At 35.8% G+C, this 22,425-nt stretch overlaps 3 protein-coding genes across 3 annotated transcripts; 2 read left to right on the plus strand and 1 right to left on the minus strand.

Moving 5' to 3' along the window:
- The first annotated feature begins 353 nt into the window (after positions 1 to 353).
- LOC143556025 (glyceraldehyde-3-phosphate dehydrogenase, cytosolic-like) lies at positions 354 to 3,497 on the plus strand. The gene is made up of 9 exons (XM_077045461.1): positions 354 to 440; positions 549 to 649; positions 1,148 to 1,263; positions 1,821 to 1,920; positions 2,004 to 2,150; positions 2,680 to 2,740; positions 2,844 to 2,941; positions 3,014 to 3,156; positions 3,250 to 3,497. The coding sequence occupies exons 1-9, from the start codon at positions 413 to 415 to the stop codon at positions 3,464 to 3,466; spliced, it is 1,011 nt and encodes a 336-aa protein (XP_076901576.1). The 5' UTR covers positions 354 to 412; the 3' UTR covers positions 3,467 to 3,497.
- Positions 3,498 to 9,002: 5,505 nt separating this feature from the next.
- On the minus strand, positions 9,003 to 11,241 carry LOC143556033 (prohibitin-4, mitochondrial-like). Its single transcript, XM_077045469.1, has 2 exons — positions 10,853 to 11,241; positions 9,003 to 9,641 (listed from the first exon to the last, which is right to left on the minus strand). Exons 1-2 carry the CDS (start codon positions 11,229 to 11,231, stop codon positions 9,181 to 9,183), a joined length of 840 nt encoding a protein of 279 aa, XP_076901584.1. The 5' UTR covers positions 11,232 to 11,241; the 3' UTR covers positions 9,003 to 9,180.
- A 4,082-nt stretch (positions 11,242 to 15,323) lies between these two features.
- LOC143556032 (lysine histidine transporter 1-like) lies at positions 15,324 to 22,234 on the plus strand. The gene is made up of 8 exons (XM_077045468.1): positions 15,324 to 15,475; positions 17,139 to 17,296; positions 18,466 to 18,852; positions 19,511 to 19,904; positions 19,997 to 20,102; positions 21,489 to 21,580; positions 21,647 to 21,715; positions 21,814 to 22,234. The coding sequence occupies exons 1-8, from the start codon at positions 15,419 to 15,421 to the stop codon at positions 21,910 to 21,912; spliced, it is 1,362 nt and encodes a 453-aa protein (XP_076901583.1). The 5' UTR covers positions 15,324 to 15,418; the 3' UTR covers positions 21,913 to 22,234.
- Positions 22,235 to 22,425: the final 191 nt, after the last annotated feature.

Below are 22,425 nucleotides of genomic sequence, written 5' to 3' on the forward strand. Positions count from 1 at the left end.
TGAAACTCGGAAAAGAATTTAACAACGTTAAGTGTTTTTAAACGGAGGTCCATTGAAACAAAAATAGTTGAAAGTTGGACCGCTGGTAGTGATTTATAATGTTAGGATTATTATTGACAATACACAAAAGTTGCGATTGTTTATTTCCAATTTACCAAAATAGATCTATAACTTTGAGGGGGGTTCATGTGCAATATGGACATAACTTGGGGGACATAACTAAAGTACTGTCCGATGATGTTTTCATATAGACCCGAAGCTCACGGACTACGTTCAATTCAAACTAACCCGTCTTTCACTGTCCACCCTTGAAGTTATTATTATATATATGTACGTACACACATGCATTTTACACCATCAACTACAACTTTTTATTCATAAAAATCTCTTTCTTTCTTTCGTTACACTAAGCATGGCAAAGATCAAGATCGGAATCAACGGTTAATTTCTCATCCTTCACCTTGTGTTCTTCCTCGTCCGATGATCATCGATATCCGATTTGTTTCGTCTGATTTTTATTTTATTTTTTTTTTAATTTGGTTGCCTAGGATTTGGAAGAATCGGCCGGTTGGTCGCTAGAGTTGCTCTACAAAGCGATGATATTGAACTTGTTGCCGTGAACGATCCGTTCATCACCACTGACTACATGGTGTGTTTCTCAGGCGTTTATGGATAATATTACACGGGTTAAATAATGAAAGAAATGTTCTGTTTATAAAAATGTTTTATGAACAAACTTATTTTTATTTATCTTTTTTTATTTTTTTGTAATGAAAAACGTTTTGTAAACGGAATTATAGAAATCGTTATTATTTAATAAGAAAGATAGACGGAAAGAAAATGTGAGCATGCACATGTGACACTTGGCAAAAAGTTACTTTTTTTATTATGTAGTATAGATACAGATAAATAGATAAATACAACATTATCCTCTAGAATTAACATATCGAAGCAATTTTTTATGTGAATTTTACTCGCAATGTGTCTATTGGTTAAACTTAATGTGAGTTTAAATCGGTAATTGATTCAATCAAATTATGCAGAAGCTGAAATTGTCATCTTAGATTAGTAAGAATACTCATATATTAATTATATATGTTAATGCTTAAGATGATGATTGTTTGTTAATGTATACCTTTTTTTTCAGATTTACATGTTCAAATATGACAGTGTTCATGGCCAATACAAAAAGGATGAAATCAAAGTTAAGGATTCAAAGTCTCTTCTCTTTGGTGACAAACCTGTTAGCGTTTTTGGCATGAGGTAAGTTTGATTCGATTCGGTTCAGTTCTCACTAAACATGAAACAAATTATATTAAATCTAAGTAGTTAATGCGAAAAATATCGGATATTGGTCTATGACCAATATTTGAGATATCATTTATCATTTGGGTTATCGGTAATTTTAATATCATGCAAAATTTATATATGTGACAATTTAACATTAACAATTCAATATATTATCCTGACATTAACAAATTAACCTTTTGCAACTTGCAAAACACTAAAACTGTAACACGTAGGAACTTATTAATTAAGAATTAAAATACTAACATTAAACACTACAATTGAGAATTAAGACTTAAAACACTGATATCGGTAATATCGGTCCAACATCGGTCAAATATCAGTCAATATCGCTGATAATACCGGGACCAATATTATGACCGATATTTTGCTAAGGGACTGATAACCTATCACCAATATATTAGTGATATATCAGCGATATCGGCTGCATAGTATCAAAATTATTAATACTATTAAACTAAATATCGACTGCATAGTATCAAAATTATTAATAATATTAAACTAATTTGCAGGAACCCTGAGGAAATCCCATGGGGTGAAGCCGGGGCCGAATATGTTGTCGAATCGACTGGTGTGTTCACCGATAAAGAGAAAGCTTCTGCACACTTGAAGGTTATTAATGTTAAATTATTCGCTTATTGCAAGTTTGATGCAGTTAAAAAAAATATTAATAATAATGTTTAATTGTTGATTAGGGAGGTGCAAAGAAGGTTGTGATCTCAGCTCCAAGTGCAGATGCTCCAATGTTTGTTATGGGTGTAAATGAAAAAGAGTACAAATCTGATATCACCATTGTCTCTAATGCCAGTTGTACCACCAATTGTCTTGCTCCATTGGCAAAGGTTAGATACATTACTAGGATATCGACCCGTGTGACACACGGGTGGAAAATATTTCAAACGTCATATATATGTAGATATCATAAGAATTCTTTACCGTGTTCTCTCAAAACCACAAGATGTAGGAAAAATATGTATTAATGGTGAAATGAGAAGTGGAATGAGAAACTGTATAAATATTCAAATAATTGAATTGCTAAAATAATAGTCATATTAAAAAAGGGAACAAAAATCAGTTATAAATAATTAATTGTGGTCAAAATCGGGTTTCAAATCATTTGAAAGGAAATAGTTGGTTATAATTATAGAATTAATTAATTAGTGAGGTGATGATTCTAGAAAACATAATTAGTGAATTATGTGGTAATTCTATATATGGAAACCAGATGACTTAAAAGCCTAAGTGGACATGCTAGTTGAAGACCATGTGAATATCTTGTATTGCTTTAATAGTACAGTAAGATTTGTAACATATTTGTCACATTTTGTTAATTGATTTATAAAGTTTAATGTTCTTGGAATTATAATATAGGTCATTCATGACAAATTTGGCATTATTGAAGGCCTTATGACCACTGTTCACTCCATCACAGGTTAACATATCTTTTATTCATTTTCATAACATATAGTGTAGTCTTATAGTTCATAGTATCAATGTATTATGTATCATACTAACTTTTTTTTTAAAATGTTCAGCAACTCAAAAAACTGTTGATGGACCATCAATGAAGGATTGGAGAGGCGGAAGAGCCGCTTCTTTTAATATTATTCCGAGTAGCACTGGCGCTGCTAAGGTACTAGCGTGTACGATTATGAAGATTATGAAGTTTTATTTACGTATGTATCATAACTATTTTTTTTTGAAGGCTGTGGGAAAAGTCCTTCCTGCCCTTAACGGGAAACTGACAGGGATGTCGTTCCGTGTCCCCACGGTTGATGTATCAGTGGTTGACTTGACTGCTCGGCTCGAGAAGCCTGCTTCATATGATGATATCAAGGCTGCTATCAAGTAAAATCATCTGAATACTTCATAATGTTATGAATGATATTTTAACTTTAAAGTTTCGGTGTTTGGATTAGTGGTAAATGTTATGTTGTGCAGAGCTGAGGCGGAGGGAACTTTGAAGGGAATCCTAGGATACACCGAGGATGATGTTGTGTCTACGGATTTTGTGGGTGACTCGAGGTCTAGCATATTTGATGCAAAGGCGGGTATTGCTTTGAATAACAACTTTGTAAAACTTGTGTCTTGGTATGACAACGAATGGGGATACAGTAACCGTGTTGTTGACTTGATCCGTCATATGGCTAAGTCTTGAGCTGTTGGTGATGCTCGAGTTACCACGATTGCGTGCCGATTGATTTAGCTTCATGGTCATGAAGTTGTTTGCGGAATAATTAAGAGATATAGTTTGGTTTTTTACATTTTGGAACAAACACTCTTGTTCACAATTTTGATAAATGCAATGGTTTATTTACTTATATTAATATTACTTTTATGAATGATGAATAACGAAAAGTTACAAGTGTTTTCGAATTATGCTTCTAATCAAACACTCATATGATAGCCTAATCATGTTAATATATGCTTTGTATGTTAATTTTGATAATTGGCTTAAAGTCCATATCTATTAATGTTAAACGTGTCCAACACCAAATCAGATTGAAGTCTCCTAATATCTCGAAGGATATTTAATATAATAATTAGTTTATTATTATAAGATAAATTAGTCTTATTTTATAGAATCATATTTGTTTTAGATTCAAATTCTATATTTGAGTTAGTATAGGATTAGGAACCATGGGTTTATATATACCCTAGGTTCAATGTATTAGATAATTATTAAGTTTTTCTCGTTTGTCGTTTTCTTAATAAAAGAGTCGTGTGTTGATCAAATCTCGTGTTTGTGTTATTGATTCACTTGCTCAAATTTTAACAATTAATGCACAAAGTTGATTAGCATTTAACACCGTTAACACCACTGTCACAGCATGACCACCACCGTTGCCACCTGACTACCACCATGTCTCGTCGCTGTCAGTCTGTCACCGTTACCATTTTTATTTTGATAAACTTCCTTTATTCTGAGGTAGGGCATTTTTATCATTTGCATTTCAATCATGCGGTTTATTTTTACCAAACAACATAACATAATACTTCATTTTATTCTCACAAGATAAATGAATGGTAGTGATTCATTTCATCGTTTTTAATCAAAATTTTGTACCAATAGTCACTTCTTGATACGAAAGCCTAAAGTAATAATCAAGTTTTAGATCAAAACTTATGTTGTATTTGATAATATATCAACATAATAAGTTAATCACTAAAGATTGGATATATAAGACAAAGTGTTGATGTGTTTTTTTTATTGTTTGCTTTTACTTCATCTTTCACATTCTTACTAGATGGATCATCCAATATTTTACTTTCTTCACCTATGTTTTATTAAAACAAACTCACTTTAGGCTTGTAAAGTTAAAAGACTTGCTGATCAATTTCTAATCTTTGTTAAATGCTCCATTTTCTTTAAATGGTCACTTCTTCTATAAATGGTAGAGCTTTGCCTTTGTTATAAACGGATTTTGATTTCAAAATTTCTGTAAAAATCTGAAAGTGTGGAAATAAATTATGATTTATTTTGTATTGTGTACCCTCTTTAAGTTGAAGATATTTATTGTCACGTTGTTAATGAGATATCATGATGCACTCATATAAGGTTTATCACATCATTATATATTGGGGTAATATAAAGTTGTATCAAAACTCACCACAAGAGTGATATAAAGTTTAAACCTTGCAAAGTTACTTTATATACACGTATGTGCGTGAACTCATTACAATATTTACTCAAAACTTACAACGTGGGACTTAGATACACTGTTAAGTTGGACACACCAAAATCATTACATACAGTATATCAAACTTACAGTCTATCAATGTCTTTTAACATGATGTTATAATTAGCATGTGCATTGCATGTCACTTAAGTTTCGGGATGCAAATAGTTGTAACGAATCATCCCTTTTATCTAGATGTATCGTTGTAAATGTTTCAACACATTTATCGTTAAAAAAAAGGTGTGGCCAGTTTTATATGTATTAAAATTTTTAAAAGTATTTTTTTTATATAAAGAAACATAGATATTACATCAACATAGCAGGTAGGCGGGCAACAAGCTGCGCCGCCACCCCTTTCTGAATTGCAAACCTTAACCTGCTAAAGACATACCCCTGCCCCTTTGGAGTCGACACATTGCTATGCACAACCCGTTGGACCCTGGTTAGGAAACGGATAACTTCCGGTGCCAAGGAGCCAAAGGTATCAAAAGCCAGAGGGACAAAAACATGTTGGTTCTGTTCGCAGGCTTTAGCATGTTTCTCCACCTTCTTCGTTTCAGCCCTTTTCATTGCTTACCCAGCTACAAACTCATTATCCCTCAAACCAGCTAAAGGAGATACCCCTATGAGGTCAACACAAGCATGTTTTCCCCCGGCCCAGCCAAAGACGAGCAAATCTGCCGGTCGTAGAGCGGATCTCCCTTCCGTGGTAAGGAGGTTTACGGGGGCTTCCTTTTTAGCTGATATCCCGGCTCGCCTTAAGATGTCCCAAAGAACATCCCGCACCCAATCATGTCGGTATTTGAACCCAGACATCTCCTTGCAATGAACCGCATGCTCTCCGAATTTATCCAGGCAAGCCTTACGGCAGATCGGACATGTTTCGTCTTCTGGGTACATTGAAACCATCAAACGGTACTTAAGAATGGACCTATACTCGACCGCAGACATGCTTTGGCCCAAGCCATCAATCGGGATAACGGTCAGAAAATCTTGGGCATGAGGACCTTGTAAGCATTCAATAACCACTTTCTGTCGGGGGGACAATCCAAAAACTTCTCCCAGGCTCTGAGCGATTTTGCCAAAAAGGGCATTCGCCAAAGTTTTTTTAGGCTTTGGTGGGGCGGTGTCCTTATTAGAGAAACCGCCAATGTCAAAGTCTGGGAGAGCGCCATTTAGGCGTTCCAGCGCCTGCACGTAGTCTGAGTCCAGATCGACAACTCCGCTATTCCTTAAGATGTGATTCTGTAGCATCCAAGACTGAGCCCTCGACGCTACAAAAGCGTAAACCCCAACATCAAGAGCCGAAAGAAGGCCTAAACCCCCCAAGCGCATCGGTAAAGATGCAAGTCGCCACTGAAGATCACCAAAGAACGGGCCTCCACATACAACTATGTCTTCGATGGCTTCTCGAAGCCCCTTATCAAAACAGGATACCGCATCATCCATCATATGGGGGTGGCATGTTCGTAACCTAAAAAGCAACTTAGCAACCTCCATGCAAGACCTAAGCAGGAGGAGTTCGCTCTGGGGATCCCTAAGGCAAAGTAAGAGTTTCATAAGATTAACCGCACGAGATTAGTGGTGCAAACGAGCCGAGCTGAGCCCGAGCTCGACCAGGCTCGAGCTCGGCTCGTTTAACTTACACAGAGCTCGAGCTCGGCTCGTTTCAAGCTCTATTTTCAAAGCTCAAGCTCGGCTCGTGAGTAGATTTTCAAGTTCGAGCTCGGCTCGGGCTCGGCTCATTTACCATTTATTTGTTAATTTTTAAATAATATAATTGTTTTTATATATTATTATCTATTATAATTTTCTGTATAAAATAATATATATATATATATATATTATTTAGTTATTTTTATTTATTTTTTATAAAAATATATATTAACAATATATATATATATATATTAATTAATAATTATTAAATATATAATTTAAAAAATTATATAAATGGCAGGCTCGTTTAGGCTCGCGAGCCGGCTCGAGCTCGATAGGTGAAGCTCGGGCTCAGACTCGTTTATTAAACGAGCTTACTTTTAGGCTTGAGCTCGGGCTCGGGCTCGATTAAGCTCGGCTCGTTCGAGCTTTTTAACGAGCCGATCCCGAGTAGCTCGCGAGCAGCTCGGCTCGTTTGCACCCCTACAAGAGATGTTCTCCGCCTCGCCAACTCCTTAATAAAGTAGGGATCTCGACTAACAGCCCCTCCAAGGAGCTTTACCCCTTTCTCTGGTCTACCAATCCCACTAGGGAAAATCCCATCTTTAACTTTCACTACATTACACGTTGGCCATAATTTCATTACCAAATCAATCAACAATCATTTAATGAAATACACTTACTAAGGGTAATGGGGTTTGGTTGAGCCTCAGGTGAGCCAAGCAAAACCCGACACGTAGGCGATGACATGGCACTGGATCAAGCCCCTCAACCAAGCCTCAAAGGGTGTAGTGGTCAGGTGATCCGGGTTTTAATCCAGTTATTTATTTATTTTAAATATTAATTTTAATATTAATATTAAATTTAATATTCTTCTTCACAGAAAACTCAACCAGGCGATCTTCTTCTTCACCTTCCCGGACCACCGCCGCCGGACCACCGATCACACCACCACCACCAACACCGATCTTCTTCTTCACCTTCACCGATCACACCACCATCACCGATCACCGGACCACCGCCGTCGTCTCTCACCGGACCACCGATCACACCACCACCACCAACACCGATCTTCTTCTTCACCTTCACCGATCACACCACCAACACCGATCACCGGACCACCGCCGTCGTCTCTCACCGGACCACCGATCACACCACCACCACCAACACCGATCTTCTTCTTCACCTTCACCGATCACACCACCAACACCGATCACCGGACCACCGCCGTCGTCTCTCACCGGACCACCGATCACACCACCACCACCAACACCGATCTTCTTCTTCACCTTCACCGATCACACCACCACCGATCCAAAAACATACACTCTCTCTCTCTCTCAAAAACCCAATCGCACTTTCTCTCTCTACATCCTCATTCTTGCGCCTCGTGGTCCGGCTCGCCCCTGCCAACCGCGCCGTCGCTCACGCAAGGGTGGTAATGGTGTGCGCGAGCCACGTTTGCAGCCACCTGGATCAACCCCCCCCCCCCCCCCCCCACCCACCCTCCGCGCCCCATTACCCAAAGTCTAAGAAAACATCTACACACTACAAGAAGTAGCAAACACATGTGATGATGTGAACATGCCATTCGTTATCACGTGAACTTATAATCTCCAAAAGCTTTATGTTTTAAGTTGAAAATCACAAGCATGATCACATAGCGATGAGTTTGGAACATTACATGTGTATCCGTACCCGTACATACATCCGATTGTACTCGTACCAAAAATCAATAAAAACATGTACCAATACTTGTACCAAATTTTTCGGTATGGTATGGGTATTTCGGTACAATACCCGTTTTTGTACCACTTTGCTTTTTTATTTCCAAATCTTCGACGATCTTGAAACCGATACCGGTGCCAGTAACAAACAACCAGAATTAGTCCGGCTATCGGTACTTGCACAGGTTCGTGACGGGTACCAAATTAGTACATGTATCAAATTGGCCGTCAATTTAATGATAAGACAGTATTGAAGCTAATTCGGTTGCCGACTTTAAGTGATTTGTTAGTTGGCTCGAGTATTGGATGTTATATTATTTAATTTTGAAGAAACGTTTGGTACTTAGTTCAATAATAACATGATGGTTAGAGAACTTATTTTATATATTAAATATGAAGAATCTCAATTAAACCCGTGTATACTCCAAACATGTACAAAAGACCAAATGTACCTGATTGTAGATGTACCAAAATTCAATAAAAATGAGTACCAATGCCCATACCAAATATGCTAAATCGGTACGGGTACAGGTATATACGGATACGAGTACGGGTGTTTAGGACAAAATGCTCGTCCCTATGATCACACAACAAATATCAAATTTAAATGTGAAATTGAATATAAAAATCAATAAGATAAATACATTATTTATCAGTTTCAGATTGTAACAACTAGATGATTCATTCAAAACCTAACCTAATACAAACTCTATAGAAGATTCATATTTATTAAACCACTACTGATCACTTGCAGGTTTATTCAAATTAGCTAATCTAGCACACGCGCGTTTATATCATCTGCGCGCTGCTTAACGAGAAGGATTAACCCCTAAAAGCATCCGGCTATCGCTACCCGGAAGATAAGTCACACTATTACTCTTTCCCAATGTTGCAGATATCTCCCTAGAAGCCTCAATCATCCTAAGTTCAATCAACCCATTGCCTGCAGCCGCAGTCGCCTCAGATATCAGCTTAGCAGACTCACTCTCTCCTTGCGCCCTAATAATCGCCGCTCGTTGTTCCTGTTCCGCCTTAGCCACCACATACCTGGATCTCTCTGCCTCCTGCTGTGCCACCTGCTTCTGCTCAACCGCCTTTGAGAACTCTGCGCCGTACCCTAAGTGTGTGATCGCAACGTCGTCAAGCACAATGTTGAAATCTCGAGCCCTGCGGATTAAACTCTCGCGAATTAAGGCTGAAACTTGATTACGCTCGGTGAGAAGCTGCTCGGCGTTGAATTGAGCTACAACGGCCTTCAGTACCTCGTTACCTGTTAGGAATTATTATTATTAGGTGTTACGGTTTTGTTAGTGTGACGTTGTTTATAGTAATGTTATGACATAAAGAACTATGAATATGTAATTTTATTTTTTTATATGACTTGTTTCCGTTTGTCTAATGTAATTATAATTACGATATAAACACTACTTTTTATTAGTATTAGTATATGTGTTATGCTTTGTTAGTGTGACATATTTATAAATAACAATTAATAATGACTCTATTTGTATGTATGTAAATAAACCGAACGAACATGAATGGAGGTATGTTCATGTTTGTTTCTTTATCTTTAACCAAATACGTATATATGAACACGACGATGTACATATAATCGAACAAATTTTTGTGTTCATGTTTGTTCACTAAGAAAACCGGCATGTTCTTATTTGTTTGTTTAAAACCTAAATTGACATTTCACGAACGTAAACAAACACAAACATATAAACTTAAATGAACACGATAGAACAAACATAAAAGAACACAAAGAAACATAAAATTTAAACAAGTCCATTTTATGTTTATATCTATATAATTATAACCAGTGACGAAGGTTGCTTAGGGCCCGGGGTGGCCTCGGCCCCTGTTATTTTACGCAATAGTGTAAATTTATCCGTTTTCGTCTGAAATTTTTTATTCGTAGTGTAAACTTAGCCATTTTCAGCTGAAATTTTTTTGTACGTAGTGTAAAATTTTGTCGTTTTCGGCAGAAAATTTTTATTCGTAGTGTAAATTTAGCCGTTTTTGGCCGAACATTTGAGCCCGGCCACCTTATTTTGTGAAAATTTGTATACATTTTGAGTCCGGCCCTCGGTGTCTTAGTCCAAGCTTCGCCACTGATTATAAATACTTAGGTATATATAAAAATCTAAACAAACGAACATATGCAGACGTTCATGAACATATATGAACGAATAAAACATATGTTCATATTCGTTCTTTAACTGAACAAACATAAATTAACATAACTGACCAAACGTAACCAAGTCTATATGTACATGCATGCATATAGTTTAAACGCTCCATTTTTATGTTTATATATATTTATATAACATTATAACTACTTACGTATTTATTAAAATTTAAATAAAAGAACACAAATGAACGAACATAAACAGACTATCTTGAACATGCACGAACAAACAAAACAAAACGTGCGTTCATGTTCGTTCGTTTATTAAACAAAATAATTTCGGACATTACCGATGGAGGGGAGAACCTTCTCATCATACTCAACACCCAGGGTTTTAAAAATATACGACAACTGGCCAACATCCGGTCTCGAGAGAACCCGCAGCGTAAGATTAACCATCTGAAGGTCTTTGGTACCAGATACCGACGAGAACGTGTGATGTCTGGTACGTATATCGAATATATAGGGTGTTTGGATCAACGGGATGAGGAAATGGGAGCCTTCGCCTACTGTATCGTCAAGAACACCACGAAAGCGGTCAAATAGGACGGCGCGTTCGCCGCCGTCCACGGTGTAGAAGGCGGACTCGGCGGCGATGGCGGCTCCGAGACCGACGGCGGCGCGTGTTAGGTTGGTTAGGAGGTTTATGGCGGCTTGTTTGGGTCCCATATTTTAAGGTTGGTTTGGAGGAAGCAGTTAGTTACAGGTGGAGTGGAGTGGAGTGGAGTGGAGTGGAGTGGTGGTTAGATATAAAATAAAAAATAATATAAGATTGAAGAATATTATAGAGTGATTGTGTGTATAGGCCCAGTTTATTGAAAGGATAAGGAACAAATAAGCCCAAGTAAGATAGATTATAAGCCCAATGGAATGAGTTTTGAGTTTTCACACATGCTGTATATAGAGGGGTATAAATCGGGTATTGGAAAATCAGGTATTGGCAATACCTGAGTCGGGTTCGGGTCTGGGTATTTCCTCTAAAAATCATACGCTATCTATCGAGTTCGGGTCGGGTATAGAACTGGGTAATCAGAAACCAGGTATCTTAATACCCTATTTTCGGGTATTGGTTGGCAGCTCACGCCAAGCCCGGAAGGAGTTGCCTTAGCTCGTCCTCTAGTGCGGAGTCTTTTAGTTCCTGCACACCCTATTTTCAGGTTTTTTGGGCTATAAGGTAAAATCAATAATTTTGTTTTTTTTTTCGTTTGAAAACAGTGATATAAATTGAAAATTTATAAAGAAAACTTTTAAAAATATAAGCATAAAAGGGTGTGAATTTATTTTTTTTAATGGGCCCCACCTCTAACGTCCATATAAGGTTTGTATTTCTAGACGACATACAATTGAGCGTCTCTCACTGATTATCGGAGTTTCTTAAAATATCTCCAAATAAGTCTTTATAAATATTATAAGAACCTCAACAAATGAATTTGTGAAGATAACAAGCTCTCAATCTCTCATGAATTAAAACTAAAACACAATTAGGAGTTATATATATGATTAAATCTACATCTATATCCGTAATATACAACTATAAATTAATAAGGTAAGGTCGGGAGAGGAAAAACCCGAAAGCAGCTGACTTGCCTTTTTAAAGTCATTGGCCTTACATCATATAGGTTGACAACGTAATCACCTTTTCATTACTTCTTTCAAATTATAAACAAGATTTTCTTCCATTCACACTAATTGTGTGAATGATATTTATTTGTGATTTATAATATACTAATTTATATGCCCGTCTGACACACGGGTTAAAAAAAATTTTAGAACATATTGTATGTGCTCTTTTGATTATTGATAATTTATTTCGGTTGATTTTAAATTTTTTGTATGTATAGAAGTTTGTTTATATCTTAAACTTGTGGGGTTTAACTAAAAGGTGAATAATGCAACACCATTGTTATGTAGCTATAATGACTTTTACTAACATTCTTTTATATAAAGACGCGTAATAGCTTAACTAACACCCCTAATGATTATTTAATATTCTTCTTATAAATAAAAATTACGATAAAAATGTTTTGATTGGTTTGAGATGGGTTGGCCCTACACCGCTTACCCTTAGCGTAGTTACCCGATCAACGCCCAAAAGTGTCATCGCACTTGGCAATAGTGGTTTGGCGGAGGATTTATCTACAAAAGAGGATGAGGAGGCTAGGAACGATACCCCGGTACACTAGAGTCTTGGTGTTTAGATTAGTTTTATAATTATCTCATTCACAGTATAACTATGGTTGGTTCGTAATTATTTTAACTTTTTGAACATTAAACCAATAACACGTTATACTTTCTCAACTAAACGTGTCACATGCGTAATTTAACTAGCGGCATAAACAAGTTGGCTTGGTCGTGTATTATTCGATAACAACTCACTAAAAGCTCGATCAAAGCCACACTCTAGTCTAAATTTGATTCATTTAATAATCGAGTACCAGCCTTTGTTGTAAAAATGATCTTGATTACACATTTAGACTTGTAAGCCAAGTATTAGAGTATAACTTACTCTTTGTACAAATAGTATATTAGTTAAAATAATATATAATTATATAAGAAACAATAATAAAACGAGTAATTATAAACCGAATTCAAACTTTTAATTTACTCGGAGTTGAACTAGCATCTGTTAAATTAAACGAGTTAAACTCGACCTAAATCAAACTCAATTCAACTCTTTTGCACCCTTCTTTTTTTTAACAAATTCTTTAATTTTAGCTATACGTCTATATCACAAGTTCACAACACCCTAAAAAAATTCAATTAACATATAAAATATAAGCAACAGAATTAAAACATTCTTAGTTGTTTTTGTCAAGTTATCTCAATTTTTTTTTAAAATGAATGTCGACAAATAGAGTTTAAAAAGGTATGGCAAACAAAAACATGACAACAATTACATACTAAAAAGTCAAAGTCGTCTCTCAGATTTCCCTTAATTTCATGCTTGTATCATGATACTACCCCACTACACTAAATTCTAAAGTCTGCACTTGTATCTCCAAATTCCTATTCTACTCATTAAATGTCATTATATTTAATATTTTTTAATCCTTAAAGAATTTATCTTTAAAGAAAATGAAGAATGTAACAAAATAAGATATTAACATATGCTTTGCTATTAAAGTCTTAAACCATGTGTTTTTTTAAAGTCCAAAGTTTTATAGAAATAAAAACCAGGAACTACTAGCAAGAAGTTAGAAGCCCAAAAATATTCGAAAGACGAAAAGGAGCATAGCAAAAGGAAAGATGCAACAATTGAACATCAAACAAAATTAAAATTGAAATTACTTTAATTCTCCCACTCTAAGCTCGTTCTCTTACGTATTTGTTTAGCCCTAAGGAAAGATGTGTTCTTTGTCACTCATCATTTTTGTAATTGAGCAAATGTAATTGAGCAATGCCTGTTAAAAATAATTTCTCATATTTTAAATCGTCTTACACAACGTTTTAATAACCAGTATTTTACTCGTATCGGATTTAGTTCAAAAATAGTACAATCTGTTAAACCGGGAGGTTCAACTGGGCTGAATAAGTTACCTTGCAATTTCATATAAATACAATTACAACTCAAAAAATAACCCAAAAGTACATTAAGAAAAATCACAGTTGAACCAAATATCACACATGAACAATGGTTGAATCATATAGAAAGTTTGTTATTTGAATACGAAATTAGTCAATTACAAAAGATGTTATTAAACAACATTCGATTTCATGATACAAAATTGGTTGATTAACGAATCGTCCTTTACCGTGTGTACTCGTTTCACTTTTATCCGCTATGTTAAAAGTTGCTTTTAAAAAAATATGGGTTGCAAAAATATCAAAAATCATTTGGATTTAAAACCGGTTTGCCAGTTTAAACCAGTGTTTTAAAAACCGGGTGGTATGATATTCTAGCAAACTGTCCAAAAATACCGGGCTCTAAATACCTGTTGTCTTATGAAAATATGCTATATCGGCACGTACCATTTTTAAAACATTAGTCCTACATGATCAACCCCCCCCCCCCCCCCCTCCCAATTGGCTTGAATAGCCTCACTTTTCTCCTTGAATAAATATGAACATTTAGAAATTACAAAAGAAAATCATTCAATTTCAAGCGCCTGTCACATTTTAAAGCAATGAAATCTATACGGCAACAAATAAGTCAAACTTCTACATAGATATTGCTAGTTTAATCCCCACTTGTGCGGGTTAAACAACGAGCCCACAAGGTTTATTTAGATTAAAAGGAATTATGAAAAAAAATGTTTTTTTTATAAGATGAGATCTGCTTCAAATAATACAAATAACTTGAGTAATTATTATAAATATATACTTTTAAACTATAGTTTTTACCAAAAAAAGATAAAGTTGTCCTAATTCAAAAACTTTAGAGTAATAATATAATTGCACTGTTTGCATATGATTCTAACATCTGTTAACATAATCAAAACAGTAAAGTTTTTTGAAACTTAAAAACCAAACAAGTTTAATAATTAAGAGTCATAATATCGCTAATGAAGACTTAAATTAAAATGAGTTTCACTTGGTATGAAATTATGATGTCTAAAAAACTGTTTTTAAATTTAAAAATTAATTTCCGTTCAAATAAATAAACTAATTATATTTATGACATTGAAGGCTTGAAGCTAGCCAATACCGATCGTTGACTAAATCAACCACATGGATCCCATGATTCCAGGGCTTCCTGGATACAGCTAACCACAAATACAATTGACTACCAATTCTATGTTCAATTACATCTTTCTCTATAAATATACACACATACATACACTCACCAAAACTTCAAACCTCACTCCTTTATATTGGTTTTTGTTTTGCTAGTTGATTATTCAAGTTTTTATGTCACAATGGTTAGTGATGGCACCATGACTAGCACACAAAACCAACAATATGCTGCTGACAAGGTATCGCGATCGCCTCTTTAAATAACATGGTTGTGGTTTGTTTCCATAGATGTTTTATAAGTTTCTGGGTTATTATATATATGTTGCCTCTTCTATTTACATCTTCATATTTATGAGTTTGGATAAAATATAGATGAAATTAACATGCTAAACGTGATAATCAAGTAAAGTAATTATATATACAAGTTGAATAACTATGTAATTACATCGTAGAGTAATTATGTCTTCGATGTAATTACTCTACTTGATTTTTACGTTTAACACGTTACTTTCATTTGTACGTTAACTTTCCCGTATTTATAATGTATATGTCACCATGTTAATTATTTGACACAAATTTCTGGACTAAATGACTCCATATACTATATATAATAGTGTTTTGTCTTTTATGTACATGTTAAAAGTATTATTTGATCTTTATAAAACAATACTTTACTTGACTCTTCTTAAAATACTAAAAATTTTAATATTACTTGGAAATATATAAAACTACTTAGTTAATAATTTTCTAGTTTTTTATTAAAATAAAAATCAAGTGATGGAGATAATAAATTTAATAACCCATCTTTTTTTTATATAAGTGTTATTCGATAATTACAACTTTATAAAACAATATTTTGCTAGAATCATCTTAAAATACTAAAATTTTTATATTACTTGGAAAAATATATAACTACTTAGTTAATAATTTTCTCGTTTTTTATTTAAAAATACATGTATAAACTATATACACTGTTTGTAAACTTTATATGGTAGATTAATTTAGTCACGGACACGTCCTTTAATACCCCTACACCACACACTCAAATACTCAATTGCATGGACATCACTTGTACACACCGCAAGTTGATTCCTGAACAATCAATGAGAAGATTTTTAAGTTCTAACACAAAATTATTTTTAAGATAATAAAAGAAAAATCATTTAAATATCTATATTTTAAAGGTTTGGATCGAATACAAATGATTTTTATAATAACTAGAGTAATTTTGTTAACATTAAAGTAATTATTATTATATTATAAACTAGAGTAATTATATCACACTAATTTATTTTTAATAACACAATTATTCTAGTTCAAAACTGTAATTACTTTTATTTTGTATTATAATTTTAATGCCATTTATTTTCCATCAAAAACCATTCTCTTTTACACACCCTTTCAACTATTCATACAAGTAGGGACCCAACCGAGCGACGCTGGTCATAAGTTGCTCGAGATTGAATCAATAGAAAAACTTGAAACGAGCCGAACCTTTTCAAGATCAAGCTTGAGCTCGAGTTCTAAATAAAGCTCATTTAGTTATTAAGCTCGAGCTCGAGACTTGCATATTCCAAAGCTTTACCTATGTATTAATTTCGCATTACACAACCAAGCTCGAACCTAGCTTTGGATCGAGTGTGGTACTACATGAGGCTCGAGCCGAGTTTAGGGTCGTCTAAGATTACTCTTAAAATATATAAAAATCATTAAAAACAAACATATATAACATAACTAATAAGTAATAAACGAGTCAAGCTCCAGCCGAGCCTGAACTTGTAAAAACAACTTACAAGTCAAGCTCAAACTCTAGGAAAAAAAAGCTTGAAACAAAACGAGCTTGAGCTTAAGCTCTCGTAAGTCAAACCGAGCCAAACTTACAGTAACATTCGGAATGAACAGGTCGACAATAGAACCGAGAAGGAGAAAGCCATCGACGCGTGGCTTCCGATCACGTCATCACGAAACGCGAAATGGTGGTACTCCGCTTTCCACAACGTCACCGCAATGGTCGGCGCTGGCGTCCTCAGTCTCCCGTACGCCATGTCCGAACTCGGATGGTCAGTCCCTTAACTTTTCCCTTAAATACCGAAATTTTGGATATCCGAAATTTCAGATATTTTGAATTCAAATATCCTAATAGCTATTCGAATTCTAAAAAAAATATTTTATTATGTAATAATTTTTTTAAAATATATTTAAGAATCTTTAATAAAATTATATTTCAAATATCCAAAATATCCGAAAATTTAAACAGTAAGTGATTGAAGTAAGTGCAATGGCGAAGCTTGGACATACGCGTCAAGTGGGCCGGACTCTATATGTATAAAAAAATCATAAACTAGAGAGGGGTGGGCTCATTATTTCGGTCGGAAACGGGTAAATTTACACTATGTATAAAAATTTTGGACAAAAAAAGGATAAATTTACAGTACCCAGCATAAAAAGGAGGGGTCAGGCTCAAAATTTCGGTCGGAAACGGGTAAATTTACACTATGTTTAAAAGTTTTCGGCCGAAAAAGGATAAATTTACCCTACCGAGCGAAAAACGGAGGGTATCAGGCGGTCAGAAACAGGTAAATTTAGACTATGTGTAGGGGTGCAAATGAGCCTAGATGCTCGCGAGCTACTCGAGATCGGCTCGTTAAAAAAATCGATCGAGCCGAGCTTTATCGAGCCCGAGCCCGAAATCGAGCCTAAAAATAAGCTAGTTTAATAAACAAGCCCGAGCCCGAGCTTTGCTTATCGAGCACGATCACGATCTCGAGTAGCTCGCGAGCTTTTTAACAAGCCGATCTCGATCGAGCTTATTATTAATTAATAAATATAATGTTATGAAAAAATAAATAAAAATAACTAAATAATATATATTCTTTTATACATAAAATTATAATAGAAAAAAATATATAAAATAATTATAATTATATAAAAAAATAATTGATAAATAGTAAACGAGCCGAGCTCGAGCTTCAAAATTCATTCACGAGCCGAGCTCGAGCTTTGAAAATAGAGCTCGAAACGAGCCGAGCTCTGTAAGTTAAACGAGCCGAGCTCGAGCCTAGTCGAGCTCGGGCTCGGCTCAGCTCGTTTGCACCCCTAAGTCTATGTATAAAAATTTCAGGCCGAAAAAAAATAAATTTACACCACCGAGAAAAAAACATAAGGGGCCGGGGCCACCCCTGTTCCCAACTAAGCTACGCCACTGAGTGAGTGTTTACGCAATTTTCAGGGGACCCGGTGTTGCCGTGCTAGTAATATCATGGATAGTAACTCTATACACATTATGGCAAATGGTTGAGATGCATGAAATGGTACCTGGTAAAAGATTTGACAGATATCATGAGCTAGGACAACATGCTTTTGGTAAAAAGTTAGGCCTTTATATTGTAGTCCCACAGCAGTTGATTGTGGAAGTTGGTGTGTGTATTGTTTATATGGTCACTGGTGGGAAATCATTATATAAGTTTCATCATTTGGTTTGTGGAGATCATTGCAAGGATATTAAACTTACTTATTTTATAATGATCTTCGCCTTGGTTCATTTTGTTCTTTCGCATCTTCCGAACTTTAATTCCATTGCGGGTGTCTCGTTGGCTGCCGCCGTCATGTCTCTCAGGTAAAACTAGGCCTTGTTCGTGTTCGTTTGTTAAGGTTTTTGTTTAATTTCATTTCACTTGCAATTAAACCCGGTCCCACTAACCCCGTTAAGTCTGGTCGTTAAACCCATTATTGTGCCCCTCACGTGAGGGGCAGTTTGTCATTTTTCTCCCCAAATAAACCCCAACCGCAATCCGCAAGCCGCCTCACGGGAGGGTTGGGGTGTATTTGGGGAAAATTAAAAGACAAAATTGTGAGGGGCACACTAATGAGTTTAACGATCAGAATAAACAACGTTAGTGTGGTTGGGTTTAACTACAAGTGAAATGAAACCACGGGGACGAAAATCGCAAATTTGAAACTATTGGACTAAAACTGCAGATTTGAACAAACCACATGGACGAAAACCGCAGTTTGCTCTAAATTTTCTTAAATCTATATCATAAGATCGGAAAAGTCATTAAAAAATAAATGAACAAGCACTAACGAAAATAAATAAATGCAAAAGAACACATTATTGAACATTCACGTACACATTTGAACGAACATGGCCTTTGTTCTTGTTGGTTCATTTAGTTCTTTGTTAATGTCTGTTCATTTATTAAACAAACGAACATAATAAGATTTCGACTTTCGATAATCACTGGTTTAACTATGTTATTTTGTTTACAATGTAGTTACTCTACTATAGCTTGGACAGCTTCCCTAGGAAAGGGTGTGCAACCGAATGTAGAATACGGTTACAAGGCCAAGAGTGCATCTGGCACCGTGTTTAACTTCTTTAGCGCATTAGGTGACGTGGCATTTGCATACGCGGGGCACAATGTGGTGTTGGAGATTCAAGCGACGATCCCATCAACACCCGAGAAGCCTTCGAAAGGTCCTATGTGGAAGGGTGTTATTGTTGCATACATAGTAGTTGCATTGTGTTATTTTCCAGTTGCTCTTGTTGGATACTATATTTTTGGAAATGAGGTTGATGATAATATTCTTATTACTTTGAATAAGCCAACTTGGTTGATTGGCATGGCTAATTTGTTCGTTGTGGTTCACGTTATCGGTAGTTACCAGGTTAGTAACATTCATTAATGTAGTCGTTTATACAGTCGTAAGTCGTTATTAATATTATGATATGATATGAAGCTGTTGTTTTTGTTATGTAGATCTATGCAATGCCGGTGTTTGATATGATTGAAACCGTGTTGGTAAAGAAGTTGAACTTTGCGCCTAGTTTCATGCTTCGGTTTATCACGAGGAATTTGTATGTTGGTAAGCAAGCAAATCTTATCAGTTAGGTAACGGGTATAAGCAGTGTTGCAAAAATCCCGACTAGGTGTCGATAGGGGTGCAAACGAGTCGAGCCGAGCCCGAGCTCGACTCGTTTAACTTACAAACAGCTCGAGCTCAGCTCGTTTCGAGCTCTATTTTCAAAGCTCGAGCTCGGCTTGTGAATGACTTTTAAAGCTAGGGCTCGGCTCGCTTACTATTTATCAACTATTTTTTATATAATTATAATTATTTTATATATAGTTTTCTATTATAATTTATATATAAAATAATATATATTAATTAGTTAAATTTATTTATTTTTTCATAACACTATATATATTAATTAATAATTATTCAATATATATTTAAAAAAATTATCTAAATGACAGGCTCGATTAGGCTCGCGAGCCGACTCGAGCTCGATATGTGAAGCTTGGGCTCGTTTATTAAACGAGCTTATTTTCAGGCTCGAGCTCGGGCTCGATTAAGCTCGGCTCGATCGAGTTTTTTAACGAGCCGATCTCGAGTAGCTCGCGAGCAACTCGGCTCATTTGCACCCCTAGGTATCGATTAATCCCCGACTAATCGATAATCCCCACTTCACTTATTACTTTTCGGTTAATCGGCCAATTAATCAGTCAATGGTAAAATCCTGCCAAAATCAAGATTAATCGGACTTAATCGGATTTTTAGATGAGGTTCCGGCCAAAATCAGTGGTTTCCGGCGAGATTCAGCAAAAATCAACAGTTTCTAGCGAGATTTCAGTCAAAGTGCGTTTGTGTGTGTATATAATTAAAAATTATACAATAAAGTCCGATTTGATTAATCCTGATTAATCGATAGTCTCCACCCCACCACCCGACTAGCGACTTTTACAACACTGGGTATAAGCACTTAAATAACCGATTTGTTTCCAAACAGAAGAACTCAATCCAAAAGACTAGTCTAATAGGTGAGGGAACTCATTTGGCTTATAAACCCCACATCAGTTGCCCATACAACCGATGTGGGACAAGTCTCATACCTTGCAATGGTTTCAGTCTGTAACAATGCACCCTCCTTAAGGGCCAACGTCCTCGTTGGTCACAGCCACGTTGGTCACGGCTGGTTCATTCCAGGCCACCACTCCGCGGGCCACCACTCCGAGTCCTCGTTGGTCACGGCTGGCTCACTCCAGGCCACCACTCCGAAGTTGGCTCTGATACCAATGTTACAAGCCAAACAGAAGAACTCAACCCAAAAGACTAGTCTGATAGGTGAGGGAACCCATTTGGCTTATAAACCCCACATCAGTTGCCCATACAACTGATGTGGGACAAGTCCCATACCTAGCAATGGTTTCAGTCCGTAACACGATTAAATAATTTTGTTGATTCGGTTTGCAGCGATCACAATGTTCATCGGCATTTGCTTCCCTTTCTTTGGTGGATTACTTGGATTCTTTGGAGGGTTTGCGTTCGCGCCAACAACATACTTTGTAAGCAACTTTTTCTTCGTTTAAACACCGGATTCATGGTTTCTTAATCGTGTTTTTTATCGTCAGTTGCCTTGCATCATGTGGCTTTCGATCTATAAACCTAAACGATGGAGCTTATCGTGGATTACCAACTGGGTATGTACTTAAACATGCTAAACGAAATTTCTTTCTTGCTACATTTTAATCGATTTTATTGATAATCGATTTTATTGACATAAATTTATAAATTTTAGATTTGTATTGTGCTTGGAGTTGCTATAATGGTGGTGTCACCTATAGGCGGGCTAAGATCGATCATTGTTCAAGCCAAAACCTATAAGTTTTTCTCGTAAAGCATCAAGTTGTGTTTCGGATACTATACTAAAAGTTGCTCAGATTGGGGATGTCCTTGTACATGTTTACACTCGTGTTTGTAGATGTGATTCTACGTAGAAGTTATAACAGTTATATCCGCTTTTTCTTGCTACAAAACTCGGGTTTTTTCACAGCTTTGCTTGTAATATATTTCGACTTAAGAGGGAATATTAAAGGTCTTAGCTTTTGTAATTTGTCTAAATGTTATTATTTTTACGGTTATTAATGAATCCTGAATGCGAGTACTAGTAGCGTACCGACTTTCACCGCATATAAGTCCTGTAGTTGAAACATGTGCATGACCATGTCTCATGTATCACAACCATTTTGATTGTGTATGGTAATTGTAGTGTGTTTATCGTTCATTTGCTACATAAACGTATAAGTTTATTGACAATTTTACTATATTAGAGCATCCACAGCAACAAACCTTCACAAACCACCACATCATCGTCACATCAGATTCCAATTTTTTCCTAAAACCATTCCTT

This window comes from Bidens hawaiensis, unplaced genomic scaffold, assembly GCF_021521415.1.
Source record: "Bidens hawaiensis isolate Kalapana, Puna unplaced genomic scaffold, B.hawaiensis_p1.1 tig00018425_1, whole genome shotgun sequence".
Taxonomy (NCBI): domain Eukaryota; kingdom Viridiplantae; phylum Streptophyta; class Magnoliopsida; order Asterales; family Asteraceae; genus Bidens; species Bidens hawaiensis.

Excerpts from the sequence above, each read along its gene's own strand:
- LOC143556025 (XM_077045461.1), top strand. The coding sequence starts at position 413 with ATGGCAAAGATCAAGATCGGAATCAACG. Across the intron at positions 441-548 it reads GATCAAGATCGGAATCAACG|GATTTGGAAGAATCGGCCGG; the intron begins GTTAATTTCTCA and ends TTGGTTGCCTAG. Across the intron at positions 2,741-2,843 it reads CACTGTTCACTCCATCACAG|CAACTCAAAAAACTGTTGAT; the intron begins GTTAACATATCT and ends TAAAATGTTCAG.
- LOC143556033 (XM_077045469.1), bottom strand. The coding sequence starts at position 11,231 with ATGGGACCCAAACAAGCCGCCATAAACCTCCTAACCAACCTAACACGC. Across the intron at positions 9,642-10,852 it reads GAAGGTTCTCCCCTCCATCG|GTAACGAGGTACTGAAGGCC; the intron begins GTAATGTCCGAA and ends AATTCCTAACAG.
- LOC143556032 (XM_077045468.1), top strand. The coding sequence starts at position 15,419 with ATGGTTAGTGATGGCACCATGACTAGCACACAAAACCAACAATATGCT. Across the intron at positions 19,905-19,996 it reads ACGTTATCGGTAGTTACCAG|ATCTATGCAATGCCGGTGTT; the intron begins GTTAGTAACATT and ends TTTGTTATGTAG. Across the intron at positions 20,103-21,488 it reads CACGAGGAATTTGTATGTTG|CGATCACAATGTTCATCGGC; the intron begins GTAAGCAAGCAA and ends TTCGGTTTGCAG.